At 37.1% G+C, this 27670-nt stretch overlaps 1 protein-coding gene across 1 annotated transcript; it reads left to right on the forward strand.

Annotated features, from left to right (window-relative positions):
* The first annotated feature begins 294 nt into the window (after window positions 1-294).
* LOC125646788 (uncharacterized) lies at window positions 295-19279 on the forward strand. The gene is made up of 3 exons (XM_056141666.1): window positions 295-751; window positions 16487-16642; window positions 18934-19279. The coding sequence occupies exons 1-3, from the start codon at window positions 295-297 to the stop codon at window positions 19134-19136; spliced, it is 816 nt and encodes a 271-aa protein (XP_055997641.1). The 3' UTR covers window positions 19137-19279.
* Window positions 19280-27670: the final 8391 nt, after the last annotated feature.

Below are 27670 nucleotides of genomic sequence, written 5' to 3' on the forward strand. Positions count from 1 at the left end.
GCAAATACACCGAAAAACGAAGAAATTGTGTAACATTTGATACATGCATGCATCAACAGTGTAAAACTTTAAAGGGATAGGATATCTGGTGTCAATATTGATGAATCTTTACAAACATGTCTCACCGTGCGATGAAGAACGGTCATCTGCAGATGGTATTTCTACACCAGGTTGTACTGAAGGTTTTAATTCAGTAGACACCGTCAGACTATTGATCAGCGTATAATATATGACAACACGAGCGATGTTCGCTATATCCGTTTTTGACGTCTGATGTACATAGACTGGGGGATTATGGTGGACAGGTTTAATCAAGCCTTTTATGAATCTACAATTTTTCTTCGCATTAGCATTTTTTCAGCAAGTATCACGTTGATCATATTTCTAATCGGATTTTTCGTACCTTCTTGGAAATATCTGGAGTTTACTCATGACTTCAGTACTTTGGCTGCTAGCGACCCTTCTAGTTTTGAAAACTCTAATGATGTGAGCTCAAATCCAAATATATCGAGCCTATCATTCGAGGATTGGGAGAAGGAAATGAACTTTTCATATCTAGGAGAGAGTGGATTTACGGAACATTTACTGCAAACCATGAACTTATCCTATGAAGGTTCTAGTGACGGCTTTTACTCAACATATGGTACCCAAAATTTTTTCACAGCTTATGTCGTCGTTGGACTTTGGGAAACAAGAGTTTGTACAAAATTTCTATCGGAAGAAAATTGCATACCTCCATTTAAAACACAAGGTAAACTTCTAAAGTACTGTTATTGCTACCCATGCTTAAATCTTGATAAGTTGTGACACTTGCATGTTGAATAGTAGCTGCAATAATGTAGCCCTATCCGATCTTTTCATTCTGACGTTTTTGAGATAGGGCTACAATTCCTTAGGATCTCCGCAATGGTGCAAAATAATTTTATGAATAACCGATAAGCTCCGTGTATTAGTCCCAAAATGTTGTGTACACCAAAAGGAGCACCAACTTTGTGCTTGGACATGTCTAATAAAGGTGGTTTTCATTAAATATCATGTACAGCATGCAGAATTCTTCGTCTGCTCCGCCATGCTTGTCATCGCGATATCTAGTAGGTGGATCTACTGAAAAACCTAAACATTGACAATCAGCGCGAAAATGTAGTTACTCGAGCCATTTCGACAAAGCTAGGAAAATCAAATGGCTGCTGAAAGAATTTACACTCTGCGGTTCGTTTTTAACTTGGTATTGAATTTTAACCTTTCCAATACCGACGGAATAGCTTTTTCCTCCGTATTCGTCCATTGTTGTTAATACTACCTTATATGGCATATCCAAATAACTTGACAATCGGAAGTGGAAACTTCAGTACATCAAACATGGCGTATATATATGAATCGATAAATTGGAATGAATCGAAATTGTTAAAAACGATAGAAAAGAGCCTCATGTATGGTCTACTGCGTGGTCCAGTGGGTACCCTTATATGTAAAGATATTTTCTATTTTTAAAACGACCGGGTTCGTGAGGGAGTCGAACCCGGTCATTTGAGAAATAGAAAACAGCTTTTAAAATTACATATAAGAGTCGACGGCCTTATCCACTGAACCACGCAGTAGACCATACATTACTAAGGAAAATTAACGTACAGGTGAAGTTGAAAATAATACCAGTGAAGTCGTTTCGATTTTTTGAAATTTACAAAATAATGCTCTCGTGCAACAAAATTTCAAAGCGACAGTTTTTCAGAGGAAAACTTGAAGAACATGTTCATGATAAATTTATTTTATTTCACGGAGGCAGTTTTTCTGAAATTCGGTTATACCCCTCCATTTTAACGCTAAAAATCATATAAATCGCTTATTGCTTGATTTAAACTTGAAATATTTTGGCTAATTTTGTCAATACACGTCTTTTAAATTTATTTTCAAAAATTATTGAATCAAGAGATACGTTCCAATTGGTTTTATCATATATTTGAAATAACTTAAAATTTTCGATCTTTATACCTTAGAAACTGATGTCACAATTATAATACCATGTAACACTATGTATATATATATAAAAACCTTTTCCCTTCATTCGTTTATGACGTCGTTATGTACGTGAAATGTTGGGACGCCTTTATGACGTCAGACCATTTCAAAACTATTTTAAAATGTAACGCCTGAGGATTATAAAATGAAAGCGCTTGCGTTAAATTTTTAACTTTGTGTACTGTTTATTCTATTTCTTTTAACCCTTTAACTACCAGAAATTTTCGAGTTTTCCGTCGGCACATAAAAGGCGTCACTGGGCGTTAAAGGGTTAATATATATATATATATATATATATATATATATATATATATATATATATATACACACACAAACATGTATCTTATACTACATAGCTAACAACTCAAGGCAGCCCCCAACCCCCTTGCCTTACTTTGCGTACATTTCATTTTCTTTCTGGCTACGTGCCTATAATACTATCAAGACCTTTACTCTTCGACCTTGCAAACAATATATAATGAATAAAGTGGTACGTAATACGCCCGTCACAAGCTTTACAATGTAGTTGGATGGCTGCATAGTGTTTAAATTCCCGCTCGAGAATTTTTCTCTCATATGGAGACGTCATTACCGCCTTTGAGCCGGGAGGGATCTTTATCGTGCTACACTTGCACTCTGACCCAGATAAAAAATATCCACTCGCTTCAATTGCCTAACAAGAGTACCGCAAACGGAACAATATACGCCCGTCGAACAGTGAAATTCAACCTGGAACAATAGAAAAGCCTTAAAGTGAGTCATTGTGCACCAATCCATCTTTCTCATCTGACATGTGAACTGATTATGTATTTCTCTGAGAGTGAGGTTGTGACAAAATGTCGATGCAATATCTATCTATGATGATAAAAAGTCCAGGAAACCAGTTGATCTACTTTTAGCCCTGAAGTAGGTCATGGTGCACCAATTAAATTGAAATGTGAACTTATCCATTTCTCTGAAAGGGAGGTTATGACTAAATATATTTAGACACTGGGGAGGGACTCTTATTTACTAATTCAGTAAATGATTGTCATAAGTGGACACCACTGTGTTATATCCTCGAACTTAAAATTGTGACTGATTCTCTTATGAATATGAACAGTTTAGGGTAAATATATCGTCGACTGACCAGCTTCGTTGACCTTAGTGGTAAACAGCGATTTTCTCATTAATCACTTGGATTAAATAAATAAATTACACACCTACCTTTAAAGTAATTAAATTCCTTTACTTTCATCCAAAAATTCCAAATTCGTTGGTACGTTAATTGAATATATTTTCGTAACAAAAAACGTCACTTTGTGGTCCTAAAACGGTGACGTCACCTATTTCGGTGACCATTGTTAATATATTTGATTTGATTTGATGTTTTCCGCCACACTCAACAATTTTTCAGTCATATGGTTTGCCAAAAGTTTGTAACTGTTAAAACGTATATACAGGAGGAATGTGCAACTAAACGTCATTGAATAAAATAACATAGTGTAGAATTTTAGACTTTTGGTATACTTTAAATTAACTTGAAGGTTTGCTTGAACAAGTAATAAGTAAATGGGCTTATTCTTTGGATGCTCGTGTTGATTTTTGGCATACGCTCCTTCTAGTAGTTCATTTTCGGAAAAAAATTGAAGACGTACTGTACCTATATATGTTTGCAAACACTACGGCGAAATTGATGACGCAATCTACACCCGGAAACGACAACGCGCACACGTAAACAAAAGGTCACCGATTCTGGTCAGTCACCGAAATAGGGCAGTTGACGATATACCGATAGCTAAAGGACACTAAATGTCATTAGTTTCTTGTCTTTGAAAAAAGCTTTGATTGGGTTCGATATGTGTTTTACAAGCTATTTCCGTAAAAAACAAGCGATGAAGCTAAAATGTAATGAAGATCAAACTCCTGCTCGAGGAGTCAAAACTTGCTGTGGGCAGACAATTTGTCCTGGTGACTGGTCTTGAAGGCCATCCAAAGAAAGAAATTCCAGATGAATAATTGTCTGGGTCATATCTATGTAAATTGTATAAATCTAATTCAAACATTGTGACCTGACCTTTCGTATAAGACAATCTCAGTGGCATTTCTCTCCAACATGCACCATGGTCAGCTGACAATGGTCAATAATGGACTATCTGAAAGTTGGCATTAGGGTTCCCTATAACTAAACAGTGTGTATTACACTGGCCAAGATCTAGGTCAACTTCAAAGTTACAAATATTGGTCCAGGCCATAATTTTGTACTGCAGAAACATCAGAAGAATTACGCTTCTTTTCTGATAACGACAAATCAAGGACATCCGCTTCTAAAACGTGTTCAAAATGCAACACTGAAAATGAAGTTCTTCATTGTGTTTTACTCTAATGGCCTTTACAGTCCTCTTGTAAATTCCATCTTGTTTTTCTTAGTAGTGTGTTGATTGATTTTCTTTACACGTTTTCTTGGTTTAGAGACCTTAAAAGCCTTGAGATATCATCGTCGGATTTTAATGTATGGGAAATGTTTATAAACACGCACATTCCACGCGTTTTATGATTGTTGATAATGTATGACGATTAGAAATTTTGTTTTATGTTTCAATACTTTTTTTGAATCATTATCCTAAATTACATCTCAAACAAGAATAACTCCGTTGTATTTCCTTTTTATTATCTTTTATTTCAAGTCGAGGTTGTCATATTGAAATTTTCACAAATTTCGGAAGTACTGTAGCAGTAGACAAAAGTGTTCAATCTCAATGATAGAAAGCACCTTTGTAATGTACAATTGTAATTGTTAAGAATGATTTTACACCTTACAGTCCAATGAGAGTATTTCTCTTCCAGTTTACACCAGCTATATACTGTTAACTGTGACAACGAAGATAGTTTTGTTTTACCACCGCGGTGGCAGAGAGGTTAGATCGTTCGCCCCGCATGTGGAAGGCCGGGGTTCAAATCCCGGCCGCGACAGACCTAAGTCGTTAAAACAGGTAGTGACAGTTCCATCACCAAACGCTCGGCATCAGGTGTGAATGTCACGGGTCCTCGGAGATGACGTTAAAAACGGATGGCCCGTGTCACAGTAGGTGTGGTACGCTAAAGAACCTTCACTGCTCAATAGCCGTAAGCGCATAGGCTTAAATTTGAAGCCCTTCACCGGTCTTGGTGACGTCTCCATATGAGTGAAAAATTCTCGAACGTCTCGTTCAGCAAGATACAATCAATCAATTTACGGTGTCAATATCTAATGTTTCAACCGATGAAGCAATGAAATTCACACTCGTGTAATATTTCAACGCTGACCAGGCAATAGTTCAAACATAGATCCCTCTTTCTCTCTCAGTAATTACTAATATAGCAAAAATTGTAAAACATGTATTTCGTAAATGAATTGTAAACCTTTTCATAGTGCATAGTTGGTTTTGTTGTGGAGGTAGTTGACAAAGGGTACTAGAACCTTGGAGTGACAATGTTTAAAAATGGTGTATTAAAAGATTTCAAAGAATTGAGTGATAAAGTAACCAGAGCTGTCTATGTTGTAATTGGTACATTGTACTTATACTACAACTGCCCTTTCAAAAGATGAAATTTTTCAAAACCATGCTTCAGTTTTAGACACATTTGATATCCAAGTCTATGGGTCGGATGAATATGAGTTACCGTACCTTTACTGGATTCCTAAATTTCATAAAAAGTTGAAAAGCCTTAGAAACGAAGATACATTGCTGGATCCAGTAAGTGTTCTACCATCCTTGCTCATCACGAAAATATTAACAGCTGTAAAGGAGAAACTTCGAACGTACTGTACCACTAGATATACCAGAAGTGGTAAATCAAATGTAGATTGTAAAGAACTTTTAGTAAACTTGAAATGGCCAAGCTTTTCTCAATCAACAACATCGAAACGTATGACTTTTCAACACTACTATTCCTCACCATAAACTTTTTGACATTATAGACAATTGCTTCTTGAACAAATATGGAAAACGGGAATATTCATATTTAGTGATTAGTCATCCGAAAAATTACTTTGTTAAACACCACTCTGATTCCACGCACAAGCACTCTGGAGTTACTTATTGACAATATCTTCGTAGTCTTTCGTGATCAGGTCTTCCAACAGTCTGCTGGAATTCCCATGGGTATGAATTGTGTTCCTTTGTTACCTGACCTGTTTTTATATTCACATGAAGCAGAATTTATCCAAAAACTTCAACGTGAAGAGAGAAAAAATCTTGTTGTGGCCTTCAATGCAACATATCGACGTTTTGTCTATTAACAATGCTAAAAACCTCTAGCTGTGGCATTCAATTCGACATTTAGATATATAGGCGACGTTTTGTCTATTAACAATGCTAATTTTCATTCATATCTTGATTCGATATATCTCTGTGGACTCTAAATAAAACACACCATAGAGTCGTCCACTTCTTCTTCATACTTAGATATTTTATTGAAAATAGATATTAATGGCAAGCTAACAATTCAACTTTATGACAAACGGAATGATTTCATCTTCTCCATTGTCAAATTCCCATATTTATGTAGCAATATTCCATTATCACCTACATATGGTGTTTATATCTCTCAACTGATTCGATATGCAAGAGCTTGTTCTGCGTATAGTCAGTTTTTAAATCGAAGAAAGCTACTGACAAACAAGTTGATGGTACAAGGGTTTCAACAGTCTCGATTGAAGTCAGCATTTCGCAAATTCTATGGACGTTATAACGATCTAGTTCGTCAATACAACCTATCATTGGGTCAAATGCTGTCTGACTTGTTTCATACCGATTATTAGGCCGTTTTAGCACACTAATTTTGAATACGGATAACTCCGTTTACATGATCAAGATAAAGGGCTCACAGCGGATGGGACCGGTCGACAGGGGATGCTTACTCCTCCTAGGCACCTGATCCCACCTCTGGTATATCCAGGGGTCAGTGTTTGCCCAACTCTCTATATTGTATTGCTTATAAGCGTTACGAGATTGATCACTGTTCGTTTTCTTCACCTTTCATTTATTAATAATCTATTTCATTCATATGTCGATTCGATTAATCCCAGTGAACTCAAAGTGAAACATCGCAGAGTCTTCCACATCTACTTCGTACTTGGATATTTATAGAACATAGATGTTAACAGCAAACTAACAACTCAATTTTATGGTAAACGGGATGACTTCAGCTTCTACATCGTTTAACTTCCAAAATTTATGTAGCAAATAAAAAAACTCCAAGGAATGCTTATTGGCATATGCATTGAGTTGCCGGATATATTAAACCCGGTAACATATTTCATAAATTTCATGAACAATAGCACAAGTGTAAGATTCTGTTGATCAATTAACGCATACTTTTATTACTTTCCATGTTACGTTTCTATATAAGGAAGGGATTGTTTTCATTTCGAGGTAAGCCTCTTTGAAGCGTCTGAAAAATTTCCTTAAGCGTAAGAAATAAGATCTAAAGATAAACACAGCAACGTGATAGCTGCATTGGAATTTTAAGTTATGTCATTATAAAACAACAGATAAAACCAGAATTAATATGATAAGATTGTAGTAAAACTAAGAAGATGACAATTTTGTATCTATGTCAGCACGCGCTGACCTCGCATGACCCAAAGTTAATCGGGGTCACTGTCAACGACGGGGCAATCTTGCTTTGTCGAGATGGCAGGTTTGTTTGAGTTTAATTTTTAATGATGTATGTGAGTATTGAAATTTCCATAATGAATGTTTCCGCCAAATATCCACTGAAATCCGCGAACAGATGTTGAAGCCGAGGATTATTGAGTGGACACATAATTCACTTGAGATGACGAGATGGTGGATTGTGGGGTGTTTCAAAGTGAAGGATTCGGGATGTTTGTGTTAATTTTCGTTGATGCTACTGTAATTGTTGATGATATTTTTGTGACCTTATATTTGCATGATTTGGTTTGCTGGGATATTGTCATTCAGTTTACTGGCTAGATATTTCTGGGCACTGATTTGAAAGACGTTTTCCAGTTTCAATACATGAGCACTAAACCATCATACATACTTCCCAGTTTATTTTTACAACTGCAGCAGAAGGTAAGAGTTTGTTAAAGAAGCCAAGTAAAATAGATCTGTCCCCGAACTGTAATTACTCGGGCGTTTCTCAGCATAGCGTTGTAAATAAGAACCGGACATCGATGGGGTTTGGCCGCGTTGTTCTACAGATCCCCTCAAACCGAAAGGTACAGTGTTATAAAACCACAGGGCCTGAAGGATACGGTCAGGTGATTGTTCACTCAACTGACCACTGTTGCTTAATTCATGGACCTTTTTCATTATTTATTGGATCACTTTTAATACGCCCTTTTTTATGTTATAGCGATGTCCGTACGTCTGTTTTCTGGACGTTTTTCCCTTACAGATACAGATATTGCCCTGAAATATACACACGAGCTTCCACTCAGAGGAATACAAGTTCAATTTGCATTTCAGCTGGATTGGTCCATCTTTGACCTATTTGTTTTGGAAAAAAATAAGTCTAACAGTTTTCTGGGCTTTTTACCATTATGGATACAGATATTGCCCTGATATTTAGTCAAAGGTTTTCTCTCGGAGGAAGGCAAGTGCAGTAAACATTTCAGCTGGATTGGTGCACTGTGATCTATAGTACTTTAGGGGCAGAAGTAGGTCAAACAGTTTTCCAGATTTTCTTTTTTGGAATGGTCACAGGTATTGCTCTGAAATTTAGTCACAACCCCCTCTCAAAGAAATACATAATCAGTTCACATTTCAACTTAATTGGTGCACCATGACCTACTTTAGGGCTAAAAGTAGATCAAATGGTTTCCTTGACTTTTTATCATCATAGATAAATATTGCACCAACATTTTGTCACAACCTTACTCTCAGAGAAATACATAGGTTTTTCTATTCAGAATGTCTGTTATGTCAATTCAGAGTGACACTATGCTTCCAGGTTGAATTTCACTGTCCGACGGGCGTATATTGGACCGTCTGTGGTACTCTTGTTTGGTCATCTTACCCATTCCTTTTCGTTTTAACATTTTTATGCCCCCGAGATCGAAGATCGGAGGGCATATTGTTTTTGTCATTCTGTCTGAAACTTTAACCTTGCTAATAACTTTTGAACAGTAAGTGATAGAGCTTTGATATTTCACATGAGTATTCTTTGTGACAAGACCTTCCCGTGGGTACCAACATGTTTGACCCTGTGACTTTGACCTACTTTTTGAAAATTTTAACCTTGTTTATAAGATTTGAACAGTAAGTGATAGAGCTTTTATATTTCACATGAGTATTCCTTGTGACAAGACCTTTCCGTTGGTACTAACCTTTTTTACCTTGACATTTGACCTACTTTTAAAAATAATGACATTGGTCATCACTTCTAAATGGTAAACATTAGAGCTTTCATATTGTACATGAGTATTTCTTGACGACAAGATCTTTCTATTGGTACCAAGATATTTGTCCTTGTGACCTTGGTCATCTTCGGAATTGGCCATTATCGGGGGCATTTGTGTTTCACAAACACATCTTGTTTTGTTTGCTGAGAACATCTCGCACTTGTGCGACATTAGGGCTAATGTTAGTGTAATTATAATTATATCGACGTAGTGACGGCGTAGCTGACAGTCAAAGCTGGTTACTATTCCTCTCAAAGAGCTGGGTTCATACAAAGAATCGTCAGTTTTCCTCATGCTAATGAAAAAACGACATAGTAAACTTGATAGTGCAGAACGGGGATTTCATGTATTTTAGCTCACCTTAGCTGAAAGCTCAAGTTAGCATTTCTGATCGCCTGTTGTCCGTTGTCTGTGTGTCTGTAAACCTTTTACATTTTCGACTTCTTCTCCAGAACCACTGGGCCTATTTCAACCAAATTTGGCCAAAAGCATCCTTGGGTGAAGGGCTTTCAAGTTTGGCCATGTTCCTTTCAAAGGGGAGATAATCACAAAAATGCAAAAATAGGGTGGGGTCATTTAAAAATTTTCTTCTCAGGAACCACTGGGCCAGAAGAGTTGAGATTTACACGAAAGCTTCCTGACATAGTGCAGATTCAAGTTTGTTCAAAGTATGGCCCCCGAAGGTATGTTGGGGGTCACAATAGGGGATGAAAATTTTACATACAAATATATAGGGAAAATCTTTAAAAATCTTCTTCTCAAGAACCATTGGGCCAAAGAAGTTGACATTTACATGAAAGCTTTCTGACATAGTGCAGATTCAAGTTTGTAAAAATCATGGCCTCCAGGGGTAGGTTGGGACCACAATAGGGACTAAGGTTTTACATGCAAATATATATGGAAAGTCTTTAGATATGGACCAAGATGACTCAGGTAAACGATGTGACCTATGAGCCTCTTGTTCGTTTTTCTTTCACTTCAACGGTGATTTTTGTATTCCTAAACAGTGATTCATTCATCTAATTTAGTGGTAAATTTAATGCAACGTACTTCGATTGTCTTAACGGGCTCACGGTGGGTGTGACAGGTCGGCAGGGAATGTTCACTCCTAGACTGGTATGTTCAGGGTGTTTGTCCAACTCTTTATTTTGTATTCCATTGTGGGAGTTATGAGACTGATCACTTACACATGGAAACCATTTTTGTGCTGCTATTGTTTGACTTAGTCTGCTCCGTCACGGTTTGGGAAATTAAACTTAGGCTGTCGAATGCGACATTAACTGAAATAGAAATTTCAATCTTAACCCTAAATACATCCTAGAACAACTTTGATGACAATTGCGTGCCCTTTACCGTCAATTCTAACAGAGTCCTCAACTTCAAAGGATGGTATGTTGTTTTCTTTATGTGGCGCATGAATACATAGATGTATTATATGATTGATCTACATAATTTTTTGTTATTGATCCTATCGTTTTCCGAACCCGCGTTATAAACCCGGAAACAGTGCTGTTGTATGATGATATTCCATTATCATCTGCATATGGTGTTTATGTCTATCAGCAGATTCGATACGCAAGAGCTTGTTCTGGGAATGACCAATTGTTATGCCGTTCTTTTTTGTTACTACGAATTGCTCCGTTTACGTGATCAAGGTATAGGGCTCTCATCGAGTGTGACCGGTCGACAGTGCTGCTTACTCGTACTAGGCACTTGAGTTCACGTCCTGTATTCTAATCCGGATCCCCACATGATGCGTCATAATTTAAGGATAAAAGCCTTTAACTGAGCTTTATTTTTGAAACCAAGGGAGATAGGGTTTTCATATTTCACATATAGATGCCTCATGAAAAGAACTTAGAACATAGGAAATATATGGGGGAAAAATCTTTGCAATATTGCAATTATGAAGTAAAAGATGCATTAACAAATGTATATTAATAAGAAAAACAGTTTATCTCCACCTCAGTGACTATAATAACAAGGCTAATTTTGGTTGAATAATGAAGGAATCCGGGCATGTTAACCTACAATATGGCGGCCAATGGGAATTAACTCTTGCTTAATCGCTTCGATGGAAAACCATCTATAGGGATAGGGCTTAATATTTTATATGTAGATGCCTCATGAAAAGACAATTCTTTTGTTACCAGAACTATTTACCTTGGACTTTGACCTACTTCTCAAAAGTATTAACCTTGACTATATCTTTTGAACCACGAGGATATTTCATATTTAGAACCAGGAGGATAGGGATTTGATATTTCATATTTAGAACCAAGAGGATAGGGATTTGATATTTCAGATTTAGAACCAGGAGGATAGGGATTTGATATTTCATATTTAGAACCAAGAGGATAGGGATTTGATATTTCAGATTTAGAACCAAGAGGATAGGGATTTGATATTTCATATTTAGAACCAAGAGGATAGGGATTTGATATTTCATATTTAGAACCAAGAGGATAGGGATTTGATATTTCAGATTTAGAACCAGGACGATAGGGATTTGATATTTCATATTTAGAACGAGGAGGATAGGGATTTGATATTTCAGATTTAGAACCAGGAGGATAGGGATTTGATATTTCAGATTTAGAACCAAGAGGATAGGGATTTGATATTTCATATTTAGAACCAGGAGGATACGGATTTGGTATTTCATATTTAGAACGAGGAGGATAGGGATTTGATATTTCAGATTTAGAACCAAGAGGATAGGGATTTGGTATTTCATATTTAGAACGAGGAGGATAGGGATTTGATATTTCATATTTAGAACGAGGAGGATAGGGATTTGATATTTCATATTTAGAACCAAGAGGATAGGGATTTGATATTTCATATTTAGAACCAAGAGGATAGGGATTTGATATTTCATATTTAGAACCAAGAGGATAGGGATTTGATATTTCAGATTTAGAACCAAAAGGATAAGGAATAGATATTTCAGATTTAGATGCCACATGACCAGGCCATTGATATGGTATCAAAGCTTTTGACCTAGTGAACGTGGACTTTGACGAATTTTTTCAAACACTAAAGTGCTAGCTTAAGTAGAGTCCTGCTTCCCGGCGAGCTAAGTTGTCTTTTGATAACTCTTGTTAAAATTCTCTGCAGGTGGCCCCAAGGCGTTTCAACATTCTGGATGAAAGGTGAAGATAACGAACAGTGATCAATCTCATAACTCCTATAAGATACTGTTCTTGAATTAATGGACCTACCGTGACGTCCAATCGTTTGCCGCACCATTGTCGCAGTCGCCGTAAACCTTTCCCACAAGTGATGTTGTCTTACGTACACTTCTTGACATGGCATTGTCACAAACGGTCGACAAGGTCGTGGGCGATCATTTATTGACACCGTGACAACAGACGTCTTATTGTACAGGGATGAATATCATAACGTCTTGCTACTTCCCGCATACCAATGGTTTGATGAATTTCATCAAAACAAAACTCGTTTTTACCTCTTCATTCGTTTTGAATAGCGCCCGGAAAATTTCGTGCAATGCTACTCGCCTCATTTGAATGAATACGGGCACAACAGGTCATAGACTTTAAAAACCAGCTTTTTGCTTGCAATTTTGTTTTTATAAACATGTTATCCAAAAATTATTTGGAAAACTATGATATGTTGAGTTTTTTTTAATTCTGTCAGTATATGGACATTGGAGATTTACATGATTTAGGTCTACATTTTTTATCAACTGATGATCTGATCTTATTTTAGCTTGAGAAAGCTATGAAATTGAAATGAACCATTTGTTTCAAACGATGATGAAATGGATACCGAAAGGGATCTAGCTCGTATGAGTTTGGACATCATGGTAACCAATTTGAAAGAGGGCTATTTTCCAAACCCGAGTAGCCGTGATTCGGTTTTCACGTGGAAGAAGGCAAACTTTGGGCATTGATTGATTGAATAATCCCCGAATATACGTTTAATCTGCGATGACAAAACATTCTGCAAACCCAAGGAAAAGCAGCACAAAGGTTATGAAATGAAACTAAGGAAGAATATAACCCTCATAGAAAGATTGCATGGGATTTCGTGTTCTTCTATAAGATTAAAAGAATTATTCATATAGAAACATGTTCAAAATTACATTGTTATGATGCAGCAATAGAGATTGTCAGCGTTTTAATAGCAATTTTGCTGTACTCATGGGAAATGTTAACATTAAAATCGTGATTAAAACATTCAAATGCCCTCGCATACCTGCATCACCCATTCCAGGGCTGTACACGTTTTCCCACCATTATTCATTGGAGTACATCAGATAAAGAATAAAGAAAATTGTAATTAATTTTCAATACTCAAGGTTAGCAGTGCCTTCCCTGAATTCTTTTTTAGCTGATGCCAATGAAGTTGATTACTGTTGCGATGTAATGTGACTGTTGGGCTATGGGATAATTTCTCTTTATTGATTCCCTTAAAACGATAAAATACAATGACAATAGGATTCCTTGCTCTTCCTCAGCAAAATTTTATTATTACATTTGATTAGTCCACGTAGTGAAGAAATCGTGCATATTCATAATAGAATCTGAAAGTTTTAATTTAAGAGAAATGATATATGTACCTTTCAATATGTAAAACAATCTGCATGGATTTTGATTTGTAGTTCATTTTAGCGTAGGCCCAACTGAATCACAGAGAAAAGCTAAGGCAATTTACGGTTATCAGAAGAAATACGTTTTAGTACGATGAGATTCCTCAGCTTAAATTAAGGGAAGACATTCATTTAGGATCTATGGACCGGTTCGTTGTCTGATACCAGTCGCTGCTGCTAGGAGATTTCTATCCATGAGATCAGAGTTGATTACTGTTGTATAAGGAGGAAGACATTATTGCATCAATATTCTGTGTAAAACTAAATTCACAAACTCTAAATTCTCCCAACCCGCCTGATTGAATACTGTTTAACGTCCCTCTCGAGAATATTTTACTCATATGTTTATGTTTTAGTGTGATTGCGGGTATCTTTGATTTGTTTTTGTTTAATGATCATGGGAAAAATCAAGAATTGTCTGAAAAAGGAGTGGTGGGGGTGTACCTCTGTAGCAGGTTTCTGACTACGGCATTTTCACTCACTTGCATACATGTCGGGGATCTAATCCGATTTCGATATCGGCAATATCAAATCCATATCGTCGTACCTGATTACGAGGTCGATATTGACATTAACACAACGATATCGTATCGATATCGACAATTTCTATTTTAAATGTGTTTGAATTAATAGTCTTAGTATATACAGCATAATGTCTGTCTACGATGTCTATATCGACATTCTTATAACGATATCGTATCGATATCGGCACCAGGTGTGACCGGACCACAGGGGATGCTTACTCCTCCTAGGCACCTGATCCCACCTCTGGTGTGTCCAGGGGTCCGTGTTTGCCCAACTATATATTTTGTATTGCTTGAAGGAGTTATGAGGTTGATCACTGTTCGTTATCTTCACCTTTCATTCAAACGTTTTTCAATAAATAGTCTTAGCATACACAACATAATGTCTGCTTATGACGTCGATATCGAATCATAATAATTTTGTAATGGTTGTGTATGGCATTCTCACAACGATATCGGCAATTTCTATTTTAAACGTGATTGAATTAATAGTCTTAGTATACACATCATATTGTCTGCCTACGATGTCGATATCGCCACTTCACAAACAATACTGCATACACAAAATATGATTTTACTGTATGTCTGTGTTTCTGATAATTTGGATTCCATTTCAGTTCTAACTCTACGTTTGACAAAACGACAATGATTCGATATTGACAGGAACAGAAACTTCTAACACTAGATTAAACATAACGATCGTGATTCAATATCGAAATGAAGAGAAATCAATCGTAATTCAGTCCTCATGCAATCATTACAAAAAACAATCATGATTCGATAACGACACGCTATTGTCGAGGATTCAATTCTTTACAGTTCTAACACTCCGTTAAGTAAAAAGATCGTGATTCAATATCGACACGATATCGTCGATATCAATAGAAAGATACATGTAATTCAATTCCATTTCAGTTCTAAAACCACGTTAGGTAACAAACACCATGGTGATTCGATATCAATACGAAGAGAATTCCATTCTATTTCAGTTTTAACGATATTTGATTTTTTTTACGTCACAATTGAGACTGTTTTACTCATAAACAGTTGACATGCCTGCCTTCCCTGGGGGAAGGCTCACTCTAGATCCAGACTTCCGGGGGGAAGTCTCACTATAGGTGTTAGTCTGGCACTATAACACCGATGAAGGGCTACAAAATTTCGGCCTATCATCGGCGCTTAGTTCCTTTGAGCAGGGAGGATTCTTTATCGTGCCACACCAACTGTGACACGGCACCTCGGTTTCCGCGGTCTCATCCGAAGGACCGTCCCATTTAGTCGCCTTCTACGACAAGCAAGGGGTACTGAGGACCTATTCTAACCCGACCCCCAACGGGAATCCAGTCGTTTGAAATCGTGATTTTAAAATCCTGACTGATCATTCTATAATGGCTGTAATTTTTATAAATTACGATCACCGGCATCTGTTAGTTGGATAGCTCCGTGGTATCGACGATACCACGGTGTCGACTGCTGAACTGTAGTTCATGCGTTCGATTTTAGCAGAGGTTTTGATTTTTTCAGATTACTTTGTACTAAAACTGCATTTTAAACTAAATAAGGTAACTTTAAAACTTTTCAATTTTATAATATTGTATATATCCTCCACTCTCCATGTATATCAGCTTTCTCGGGTGTGTTATTCCTCCCAAGCATCAGATAATGGCATTACCCACACTCAACGGATACAATGCATTATAATGTAGTGGTTTTTGCATACACTTTTAGTATTCTATTTACAGGTTTACAATTTTAGTGTTCTATTTACAGGCTTACACTTTTAGTAATCTATTTACAGGCTTACACTTTTAATATTCTATTTACAGGCATACACTTTTAGTATTCTATTTACAGGCTTACACTTTTAGTATTCTATTTACAGGCTTATACTTTTAGTATTCTATTTACAGGCTTACACTTTTAGTATTCTATTTACAGGCTTTAACTGGATTCGTCGGTCCCGAGGGTTTTGTACCCTGGCCCTGGGGATGTCGGTCCTGACCGTAGCCCTCATACTGATGTGCCTTTTCCTTTCCATCGCTGCTGACATGTTGCTCACACATGTGATGACTCTACTTGCTAGTATCATCTCAGGTAAACCGGAAGTAATGCATCCTGTGATGACATTGCTAAAGTATCGCATGCTTGAATCACCTCGGCTAAGCTGAAACTTTAGATAAACCGATATGAGGGCTAGTTGTATTGGGCGTGGCCACGATTGACGCGCGGGATACAACTAGCCTCAGATAACGACAAAATATAAGGCTCATGAAAATTAACTCTAAGAACCAGTATGTCGTGACGCAATTTTTAACTTCCGCCAGAGTTCATTTGCTCATTAACCAAACTCTTCCAGATGGGTATTATGGGATAGCGATTTCTTAGGCCGCGTATACTGTGTGACGTCACTGTAGAATGACGAAAAACAACTTCAAACGTAAATACAATGTAGTTCAAAACGAACCTCACAATACCCAATTGTTGGACTAGGCTATTGCGCATGCGCTAAATATTGACAACAAATGTCCAGCTCGAATTTGTTCAGTTGTTGTAAACAAAAGACCAATCGACGAGTGTCAAAGCATCAGTACGCATTACACACAGAAAATGATTTGCTTTACATATATTATAACGTACTTTTTTATACAATCTAAAATAACACTTAAAATGGGGAAAAATGAAAACATGAAGACATGTTCCTTTGAATAAGTTCCAACCAACATTCTTAAACATGCATTTTAATTACTTTATCTATATCCTACTATATCATTGTTCCTCAATAAAGGCACTCTATATAATATGTCATTGTTCCTCAATAAATGCACTTTAAAGATATGATATATCATTGTTCCTCAATAAAGGCACTTTGTTGATATAATATGTCATTGTTCCCCAATAAAGGATCTTTATAGGTATAATATATCATTGTTCCTCAATAAAGGCACTTAAATGGTGTAATATTTAATTGTTCCTCAATGCATGTAGTTTCAAAACATCATTGTCTCCTTCAAAGAAGAGGGGCATAATGGTTTGTACCTTTCGGTCGGTAGACCACATGTTGTCCGCTCAATAGTTTAAGAACCAATCACTTGATCATATGTGAGTTGGTTGTGAGTAGAAGAGGACCCCTATTGATTTTCAGTTCAAAGGTCATTCTACTCTGGACATAAAAATACCTTGTCCGCTCAATATCTTGAGAACCCTTTGCTTGACAGACATCAAACTTGGTACACTGGTACATCTTCAGGAGAAGATGACCCCTATTGATTTTGAGCTCACATTGTCAAATGTCAAACTGGACATAGGAATATACTGTCCGCTCAATATCTTGAGAACCTTTTTCTTGACAGACGTCAAACTTGGTACCCTGGTACACATTCAGGAGAACATGACCCCTATTGATTTTGATCTCAGATGGTCAAAGGTCAAACTGGACATAGTAATATATTGTCCGCTTAATATCTTGAGAACCCCTTGCTTGACAGACATCAAACTTGGTACACTGGTACATCGTCAAGATAAGACGACCTCCATTGATTTTGAGGTCAAAGGTCAATTATTAAACAGGACATATTAATATATTTTATCCTATATTTTAAGAATTATTTCCCTGACACCAAACCCGGTACACTCGTACAACATAAGGAGTAGATGACCCCTATTGATTTTTATGTCACTTGGTCAATCCACTCCTGACATTGGAAGATATTGTCTGCTCAATATTTCGAACTGGTGATATTACTATCAATCTAATTATACATGTGTATAACCCTTTTCAATTTTGCACCATGGAGGCATATATGTTTTACAAATATCTCTTGTTCAAATATATTTATGCATGATAGGAACTTAAATTTTGTTAAGTCTTTTCCGATAGTTATTGTTTAAAAAAAATCTTGTTGGTAATAAACTATTTCAAAGGTCTGAGTTATAGATGAATAATCAATGATACGCAATAATCAATGATACGTTTTAAAATATTGTATCCAAGGGCAATAACTCTAGTTTTATTGATTTCTTTATCAAGTCCATTATGTGATAGATTTCCTTTATTTTTACAGACATTTTGTATATTTTTGTGAAGATACAGTTTCATGAAATTGCTATTATATCGTCATAACCAGTTTGTATGAAATTTTCATAACGCTGTTTAAGGAAAATTTCAATTTTCTGACGGTGATAAATTATTCTGTTTATGTACGTCTCGCATCTTAAAAAGTGGGACGAGCTATGCTTTTTATTTGATAATTTGTTTGTTTTAACCCTAATGAATGGAAATAAATATTCTTTTAAAACTTGTATCAGATTAAACTGCGAGCATGAAGTTACCTTAAATGCACTCTATAAGTCTACACTTTAATGTTTCTACAATGTGTTTGTTTCAGTGAGCAGTATAGTGGTGGGTATTCTTATTTTTACCAGCAACCACATGAAGCTAGACAAACACACGATGATGTCCAACAACAACTTCGGCATGTTTGAAATGTCCGTCTCCAAGGTTTCCTGGGCTTGTTGGCTCAGTGCCAGCGCAACACCCTCTGCAGCATTGACTGTTTTGTTCCTGGGACTTAACATTGTATTTTTTTGATTACTCGCGTAAATATTTTTGCTGAATATAATATGGTCGGGAATTGTATCCAAAAACTCGCGATAGAACAACCTATGTCACTGGAAGGTTATTATAACTATGATTAGTATTTGGTAATATACATTAAATATATATGGACATGAGTATAACTCTTATCTTGATATAAGTATATTTTATACGTTCTGCATGTATGAATAATTTCAAATCCAAGAAGGTCATTTTCAAGTAAGGTGATGTTACAGAGGGGTTCAAAAGTCGTTTAAAGTCAGAATTTCGTTATAATGGTCATATTTACAATATTACTTCTCATTAGGTTGAATGTTTTATACAATTTGTTCGTCCGTTCAATTCATATTGATTTTGCCTATAGATGACTCCGTTAATATAATCAAGACAGACGGATTACGACGGGTGTGACCGGTCAACAAGCGATGTTTAATCCTTCTAATGGACGCAATTAAGTCTCAGAAACTGTCTAGGGATGTTCCACTGTAACTGCAGAACTTGGATAAGTTGTTGCAGAGTCTGAGGCAGTGGTTTTCGTTGGCGGATGCGCCTGTCCAGTTCCTGTTCGATAGGGTTCAAATTTGGTTATTTGGATGGCCAAGGAAAATCAGAACACCACGTGTTAGGCAATTGATTGAGTAATAATTTTCATTCATATTTTGATTCGATGTATCCCTGTGAACTCGAGGTAAAAGACACCACAGAATCGTCCACTTCTGCTTCATACTTAGATATTTCATTGAAAATAGATATTAACGGCAAGCTATGACCAACGGGATGATTTCAGATTTTCCACCGTCAACTTGCCATATTTATGTAGCAATGTTCCATTATCACCTGCATATCGTGTTTATATATGAAAGGTGAAGATAACGAACACCTTTATCCCGATGAAGCAAAGAGAGTAACTCGAATATTGATTTACCAATGTTATGTCAATAAATAAATCTTGATTACATAATACATTCCTCTGGTGTAAGGCCTGTTTCGTTTGTATTATTGAGGGTATACTCGTTCCTTTGTTGACAGGTTACACCCACCGATTTTCAAATGGATACAAACATGTATGATCTGAATTTTATAAAGGATCCCACATTATGGCGTTTTCCTTATCATGCATGTTTCCATTCATTGGTAAATAATAATCATTTAATATAATATTATGGTGAGCTTTAATAATTAATGTGCATTTTTAAAAAATGTAATTTGGCAAAGTATATTGCTAAAAAGGCTATGAAAATGAAATATTGGGAATTTCATTTACGTCCATATTTACATTACAAATTAAGTCATATCAATTAAATTCATCATGAATGTTCTTAAAAGAGTATGAAGACTGAAATAAACTAGGCACAAAGGTATAGCTAGAACACACTAACTGAGAATGTCAAGGTGTAGCTAGAACACACTGAGAATGTCAAGGTGTAGCTAGAACACACTGAGAATGTCAAGGTGTAGCTAGAACACACTGAGAATGTCAAGGTGTAGCTAGAACACACTGAGACTGTCAAGGTATAGCTAGAACACACTGAGAATGTCAAGGTATAGCTAGAACACACTAACTGAGAATTTCAAGGTATAGCTAGAACACACTAACTGAGAATTTCAAGGTATAGCTAGAACACACTGAGACTGTCAAGGTATAGCTAGAACACACTGAGAATGTCAAGGTGTAGCTAGAACACACTGAGAATGTCAAGGTATAGCTAGAACACACTAACTGAGAATGTCAAGGTATAGCTAGAACACACTGACTGAGAATGTCAAGGTATAGCTAGAACACACTGAGAATGTCAAGGTGTAGCTAGAACACACTGACTGAGAATTTCAAGGTATAGCTAGAACACACTGACTGAGAATTTCAAGGTATAGCTAGAACACACTGACTGAGAATGTCAAGGTATAGCTAGAACACACTGAGAATGTCAAGGTGTAGCTAGAACACACTAACTGAGACTGTCAAGGTATAGCTAGAACACACTGAGAATGTCAAGGTGTAGCTAGAACACACTGACTGAGAATGTCAAGGTATAGCTAGAACACACTGAGAATGTCAAGGTGTAGCTAGAACACACTAACTGAGAATGTCAAGGTATAGCTAGAACACACTAACTGAGACTGTCAAGGTATAGCTAGAACACACTAACTGAGACTGTGAAGGTATAGCTAGAACACACTGAGAATGTCAAGGTATAGCTAGAACACACTGAGAATGTCAAGGTGTAGCTAGAACACACTAACTGAGAATGTCAAGGTGTAGCTAGAACACACTGAGAATGTCAAGGTGTAGCTAGAACACACTAACTGAGAATGTCAAGGTGTAGCTAGAACACATTGAGAATGTCAAGGTGTAGCTAGAACATACTGAGAATGTCAAGGTGTAGCTAGAACACACTGAGAATGTCAAGGTGTAGCTAGAACACACTGACTGAGAATGTCAAGGTATAGCTAGAACACACTGAGAATGTCAAGGTGTAGCTAGAACACACTAACTGAGAATGTCAAGGTGTAGCTAGAACACACTGAGAATGTCAAGGTGTAGCTAGAACACACTGAGAATGTCAAGGTGTAGCTAGAACACACTGACTGAGAATGTCAAGGTATAGCTAGAACACACTGAGAATGTCAAGGTGTAGCTAGAACACACTAACTGAGAATGTCAAGGTATAGCTAGAACACAATGAGAATGTCAAGGTGTAGCTAGAACACACTGAGAATGTCAAGGTGTGGCTAGAACACACTAACTGAGAATGTCAAGGTGTAGCTAGAACACACTGAGAATGTCAAGGTGTGGCTAGAACACACTGAAACTGTCAAGGTATAGCTAGAACACACTAACTAAGAATGTCAAGGTGTAGCTAGAACACATTGAGAATGTCAAGGTGTAGCTAGAACACACTAACTGAGAATGTCAAGGTGTAGCTAGAACACACTGAGAATGTCAAGGTGTAGCTAGAACACACTGAGAATGTCAAGGTATAGCTAGAACACACTAAGAATGTCAAGGTGTAGCTAGAACACATTGAGAATGTCAAGGTGTAGCTAGAACACACTGAGAATGTCAAGGTGTAGCTAGAACACACTGAGAATGTCAAGGTGTAGCTAGAACACACTAAGAATGTCAAGGTGTAGCTAGAACACATTGAGAATGTCAAGGTGTAGCTAGAACATACTGAGAATGTCAAGGTGTAGCTAGAACACACTGAGAATGTCAAGGTGTAGCTAGAACACACTAACTGAGAATGTCAAGGTGTAGCTAGAACACACTGAGAATGTCAAGGTGTAGCTAGAACATACTGAGAATGTCAAGGTGTAGCTAGAACACACTGAGAATGTCAAGGTGTAGCTAGAACACACTGACTGAGAATGTCAAGGTATAGCTAGAACACACTGAGAATGTCAAGGTGTAGCTAGAACACACTAACTGAGAATGTCAAGGTGTAGCAAGAACACACTGAGAATGTCAAGGTGTAGCTAGAACACACTGAGAATGTCAAGGTATAGCTTGAACACACTAACTAAGAATGTCAAGGTATAGCTAGAACACACTAACTGAGACTGTCAAGGTGTAGCTAGAACACACTGAGAATGTCAAGGTGTAGCTAGAACACACTAACTGAGAATTTCAAGGTGTAGCTAGAACACACTGAGAATGTCAAGGTGTAGCTAGAACACACTGAGAATTTCAAGGTATAGCTAGAACACACTGAGAATGTCAAGGTGTAGCTAGAACACACTAACTGAGAATGTCAAGGTGTAGCTAGAACACACTAACTGAGAATGTCAAGGTGTAGCTAGAACACAATGAGAATGTCAAGGTGTAGCTAGAACACACTGAGAACGTCAAGGTATAGCTAGAACACACTAACTGAGAATGTCAAGGTTTAGCTAGAACACACTGAGAATGTCAATAAAGTTATGAAATCAACATAACTTGAAACTGAGGGATGTCAGTAAACAAACAACAAATGTTAACCATTAACATTCAAAATATAAAGTGACAATTGCCCAACGTTAATCCTCAATATCCATCTGCTAGAGTGTCATAATGGTACCTAGAAACTGTCCAATTCTGCTATCAGGAACGTCTCCTGAACATCACTCTAGTCTCCGTATTTAGTTACCTTATGTACGTCACCCAGCTGTCAGATGACATAAGAAATAACCATATTTGGTGCCATTCTTCAAGAACAGGAAGTACACGCCCGAGTAATACGGAACATTGTATCCTTTGTGAATATCGCTCTATAATTTAAGACGCTTGAATACAATAACCATCAATTAACTATGACTAAAGCTACATATACTCTTACAGGAAACTAATGGATTGTCACATATTTTCCATAAAAATAGGCTGCCTCCTTCATACTTCTCGGTGTACGTATGGCGGAGTAAATTCGGACTACACTTGGTTAATGTAACGATTTCATATACACAGCATAAAGAAAATCCCAATGATAATCATGAAAACAGAATATAACGTCTGTTGACAGTATCATATATGCACAATATTGAATGTCAGCGTTTATGTTTACAAAAAGTAGGAGTTATGGAAGGTCTATCTGCTACATACGACTATTTACATTTATTGCAATGTAAAATTAAAGCCAGATCTAAAGGTTGTAGATACGACAAAATAATATGCGTTACCACGGTAACTATACGGAATATAACCATGATATTTTATTCTAAGATGCAATATGACATTTTCATATTAGATTGATCGTTTGCGTATACCTTGTTTAACGTCCCTCTGGAGAATGTTTCACTGATACGGAGACAGACGTCACCAAGACCGGTATGTAAACTGAAAAGGTCAAATAGACTTTTGGAGCATTTCGTTTTGTCCGGACGATATATATATATATATATATATATATATATATATATATATATATATATAATTTGTGGCCTTTGATATTTGGTATGTTTAATTTACTATCATGTGTTCACAACACTGTTCCTGGTTTGAAGCTCATATGCATATAGGCGAATGTTATGTACAGTAAGCCTCATTTTTCCACTTTAACGATGATCCAAAAAAACAAGTTTTTAAAAACTATGGAAAATGGAATGGGCATGGTCTTCGTCCTGTAGTTAGCGCTAGTTACCAGTTACATATCCACGTGTACGTGTAGTCCCCGTGTATGTGTAGTTTATGTGTAGTCCACGTGTACGTGTAGTCTTGAGACAAGAGGTGTGAACCTCCTCGTCACTGGAGAGAGGGAGTAAATCTCCACAGCAGTCTGGAGCGATACGGAGTAATGAAGGAATATTGAGGACTATTCCAAGAGCAAAGACACCGACGGCTACACGGGAAAACCCCCCAGTTGTACATGTATATTACATTGTCAATTAAAATGTAAAGTAATAGGAAAGTACTTGGTTTAAATCAGTTGGATAACTATTTCTAAACGCTAGGTCATTGTGTGACCTTGGCCATATAGTAGAGATGTATTAAATCTTAGAAAATTTACTTTGTCACTCTTGGACGTGTGAGAAAAATGCATGGTTATGATGTCCATGAAGATCTGTAGATAAACTGCGAAAATCTAGGCCCCAGGTTAAGGATTTAGGCCCCAAGGTGGAGCCAATATGACTCTAGCGAAAATGTATTGAATCTTGGAAAATCTTAACTTTCAGACATGTGTGAGGAGCACCTAAATATATATCAGATAGCAAAATAACGGGAAAATTGTATTTTGTCGTCTTTTCGTTATTTCGAGGCGAAAAGTCGCTAATTATCGTTTTGTCAAAAAGACGACAAAACACCAAGCGAAAAGACGACAGATTAGGTCGCTAATTTGCGGGTTATATTTGTCGAATTTTCGCCTACATTTTGTCGTCTTTTCGACATTTTGTTTTGTCGTCTTTTCGTTATTTTGGGGCGAAAAGTCGCTAATTATCGTTTTGTCGTCTTTTCGCCTCGAAATAACAAAAAGACGACAAATTGCAAAGTGGCACAAATCAGCCACCATACTAACCTTTAGGCCACCGCGGCGGTTAATGTTCATTTATATCATGTGGTGAAAATGTGTATTGTTTATTATAAAGCACTGTCCAATTTATCATTGATGTATTCATTTTGAATTTTTCACTTAACATGCATTCAGGTTGTATAAATCAGTTTATTTGAGGAATGAAGCTAATTTGACCTATTTTATGCGATATAACCTAACTTTTAAAATCCACGAATATTCAGTGGCGAATCTAGAGGGGTTCCGAGGGTCGGACACCCCCCCCCCCCCCCTGTCAGAAAATGTTGCTTAAAAAGGGGTATAAATAACACATTTTAAGGTGGACCCCCCCCCCCCCTTGAAAACCAGAATCAATAGTAGAACCCACTCCCCCATGAAATTTTCCTGGATCCACCTGTGATATTCCTCATCAAAATAGGTTACATTGTATTAACATTGGTCAAAGTTTATTAGCTTTGTTCGTTGAAAGCAAAATGATAAAACTACATTGTACAAACTCTTGATTCATAAAAAAGTAAACAAGTACCGATAAATAAAATTCGCTTGCTCCGCGCGCAGACTCACTTCGCAACATTCCGACGAAGCGAAGACCGCCATCTTGGTTCTTCGCATAACCAGAGTTTGTACTTTATCAAAATTAAAAACGCAAGATGGAGTATGCAACGAATCTTGATAGCTGTTCAGAAGACATGTGTAGGCTAAATATATGGGATAATGTGCAGGTCTCTCTACATATATTATGTAGGCGTATTGTTTACTTAGCAGCGCAAGATCCGACTTTGGAGTCGCTCAGATAGACATCACACAAAATACGCCATGCAACAGAAAATGTAGAATAGGTCTAATTTGCGGCTTTTTATTTCATTAAAGTTTTATTAAACTACGTTATAACTTACCACAGCATGAGCATTGTCACCATTCAATCCGACACAGTAAAATACAAGCAATTTACAGATCGCGATCCATATGTCAATCGATTTGACGTAACGTCATTTAACAGAACATGACGCATTTTATGTTTTGATAGGCGGGTCAAGAAATTTAATCTGTATTATTTGCCAGAAAATTGCCCCATCTGTTTGTCACTAGTTTTAAATCCTTTTTAAAATTCCGAAATGTTTACAAGAACTTTGCTACAACTGTTTGCCACTACTGGCAAACTCCTGCAATGTTTTGGAAAATAGTTATGGCAAACAAATCTATTTGCCGCAAACTTCCGGCAAAGTTGCGGCTAACTTTTAGTTTTGGTAAGAGTTGTCATCAAGTTCAGCTAACCCTGTGCCCTGTGTAAAATTCGCATCCATGATACATAGCTAAATTGAAGTTTTGCATTGGGGGGGGGGGGGGGGGGGGGGGGGGGGGGGGGGGGGGGGGGGGGGGGGGGGGGGGGGGCTACTCATTACTATCCTAACAACTCATCAAATCTGGCCTTATTAGAAATATATGTCATCAAGGTAAATACGAAGTTATGCCCGAGGCCGATCCCGGCGGGCCCTAACGCAACAAACTAGGGACGATCCCAGCGGGATTTAAGCATCAAACGAGGCCTGGGGCCGATCCCAGTGGGCATAACAAGCATCGTATTATGCCCTGGGCACATCCCAGCGAGCATCAAAGCAGTATATTTACATTTGCCAATGCACTTCCTTATATGACAGTACTAATGAAATTGATGTTCAATTTCGTGTGACATGAATTTGGTCATGTGATCAGTTTGTTATTGCGTATGAATACAATCACCGCTTCAAAAGTCAGTTCCTGTATTTTCACCTGGCTTCTTGCTTATGCAATGCAGTGGGGGATTTAGACCCCCCCCCCTCTCGCCACAAATTTAAATAATAGAAATAGTGTGAGTAAAATTCCAGATTAGTAAAATTCCAGATTGGCACCCAAAATGGCTAAGCAATTTGGCTAATACTTGACTTTCACACACACTATTTCGTAAACCCTGGATCCGCCACTGCAATGACATAATGAAATAAACGCAGCAGGATATTTATACAGTTTATTTTGTAAACAAACAAGAATTTCATCAATTTATAAAAGAGAAACATTAAACATATATCGTTTTGTTGTTTCATTTTATACAGTTTTAATTACTGTCTGCAACTTCTGCATCAGTGCATGGCAAATTTATAAAATAAAGTTCTATGATATTGGAAGCGAAAACATGTAGGCAGAGTTATAAGCCTACATGTATTTACTTCATGATAATAAGTTAACCTGTTGTTTCCTGGCAACTTCCATCACGGCTATATGACTCGGCATGATTATAAGCGAGGCTGGTTTCTAGGCTCGAAAATTTTACATGTTCATGTCAGGGTACCGGTGCGAGTCTTCATTAAAATCCTACAACAGAAATCTCTCAAGTGAACAAAAACTCCGTCAGTTCGTTTTTATTTTATTTTACACACACTGAAGGTAAATAAAAGACGCAACCTACCTGCACTTGGTCTAAATCTGTCCTACTGTCTTGAATCGTCTCCTGCATGGCTACAACCGCGAGTCCTAACGATGAACATACCGTTGTTTCTTTCCAAAAACCCGACT

This window comes from Ostrea edulis, chromosome 6, assembly GCF_947568905.1.
Source record: "Ostrea edulis chromosome 6, xbOstEdul1.1, whole genome shotgun sequence".
Lineage (NCBI taxonomy): Eukaryota > Metazoa > Mollusca > Bivalvia > Ostreida > Ostreidae > Ostrea > Ostrea edulis.

What these genes read in the sequence shown, in the direction of transcription:
- LOC125646788 (XM_056141666.1), top strand. Translation starts at nt 295, where the DNA reads ATGGTGGACAGGTTTAATCAAGCCTTTTATGAATCTACAATTTTTCTT. An exon ending in ACCTCCATTTAAAACACAAG is followed by an intron (nt 752 to 16,486) that starts GTAAACTTCTAA and finishes TTCTATTTACAG; the next exon opens with GCTTTAACTGGATTCGTCGG. An exon ending in ACTTGCTAGTATCATCTCAG is followed by an intron (nt 16,643 to 18,933) that starts GTAAACCGGAAG and finishes TGTTTGTTTCAG; the next exon opens with TGAGCAGTATAGTGGTGGGT.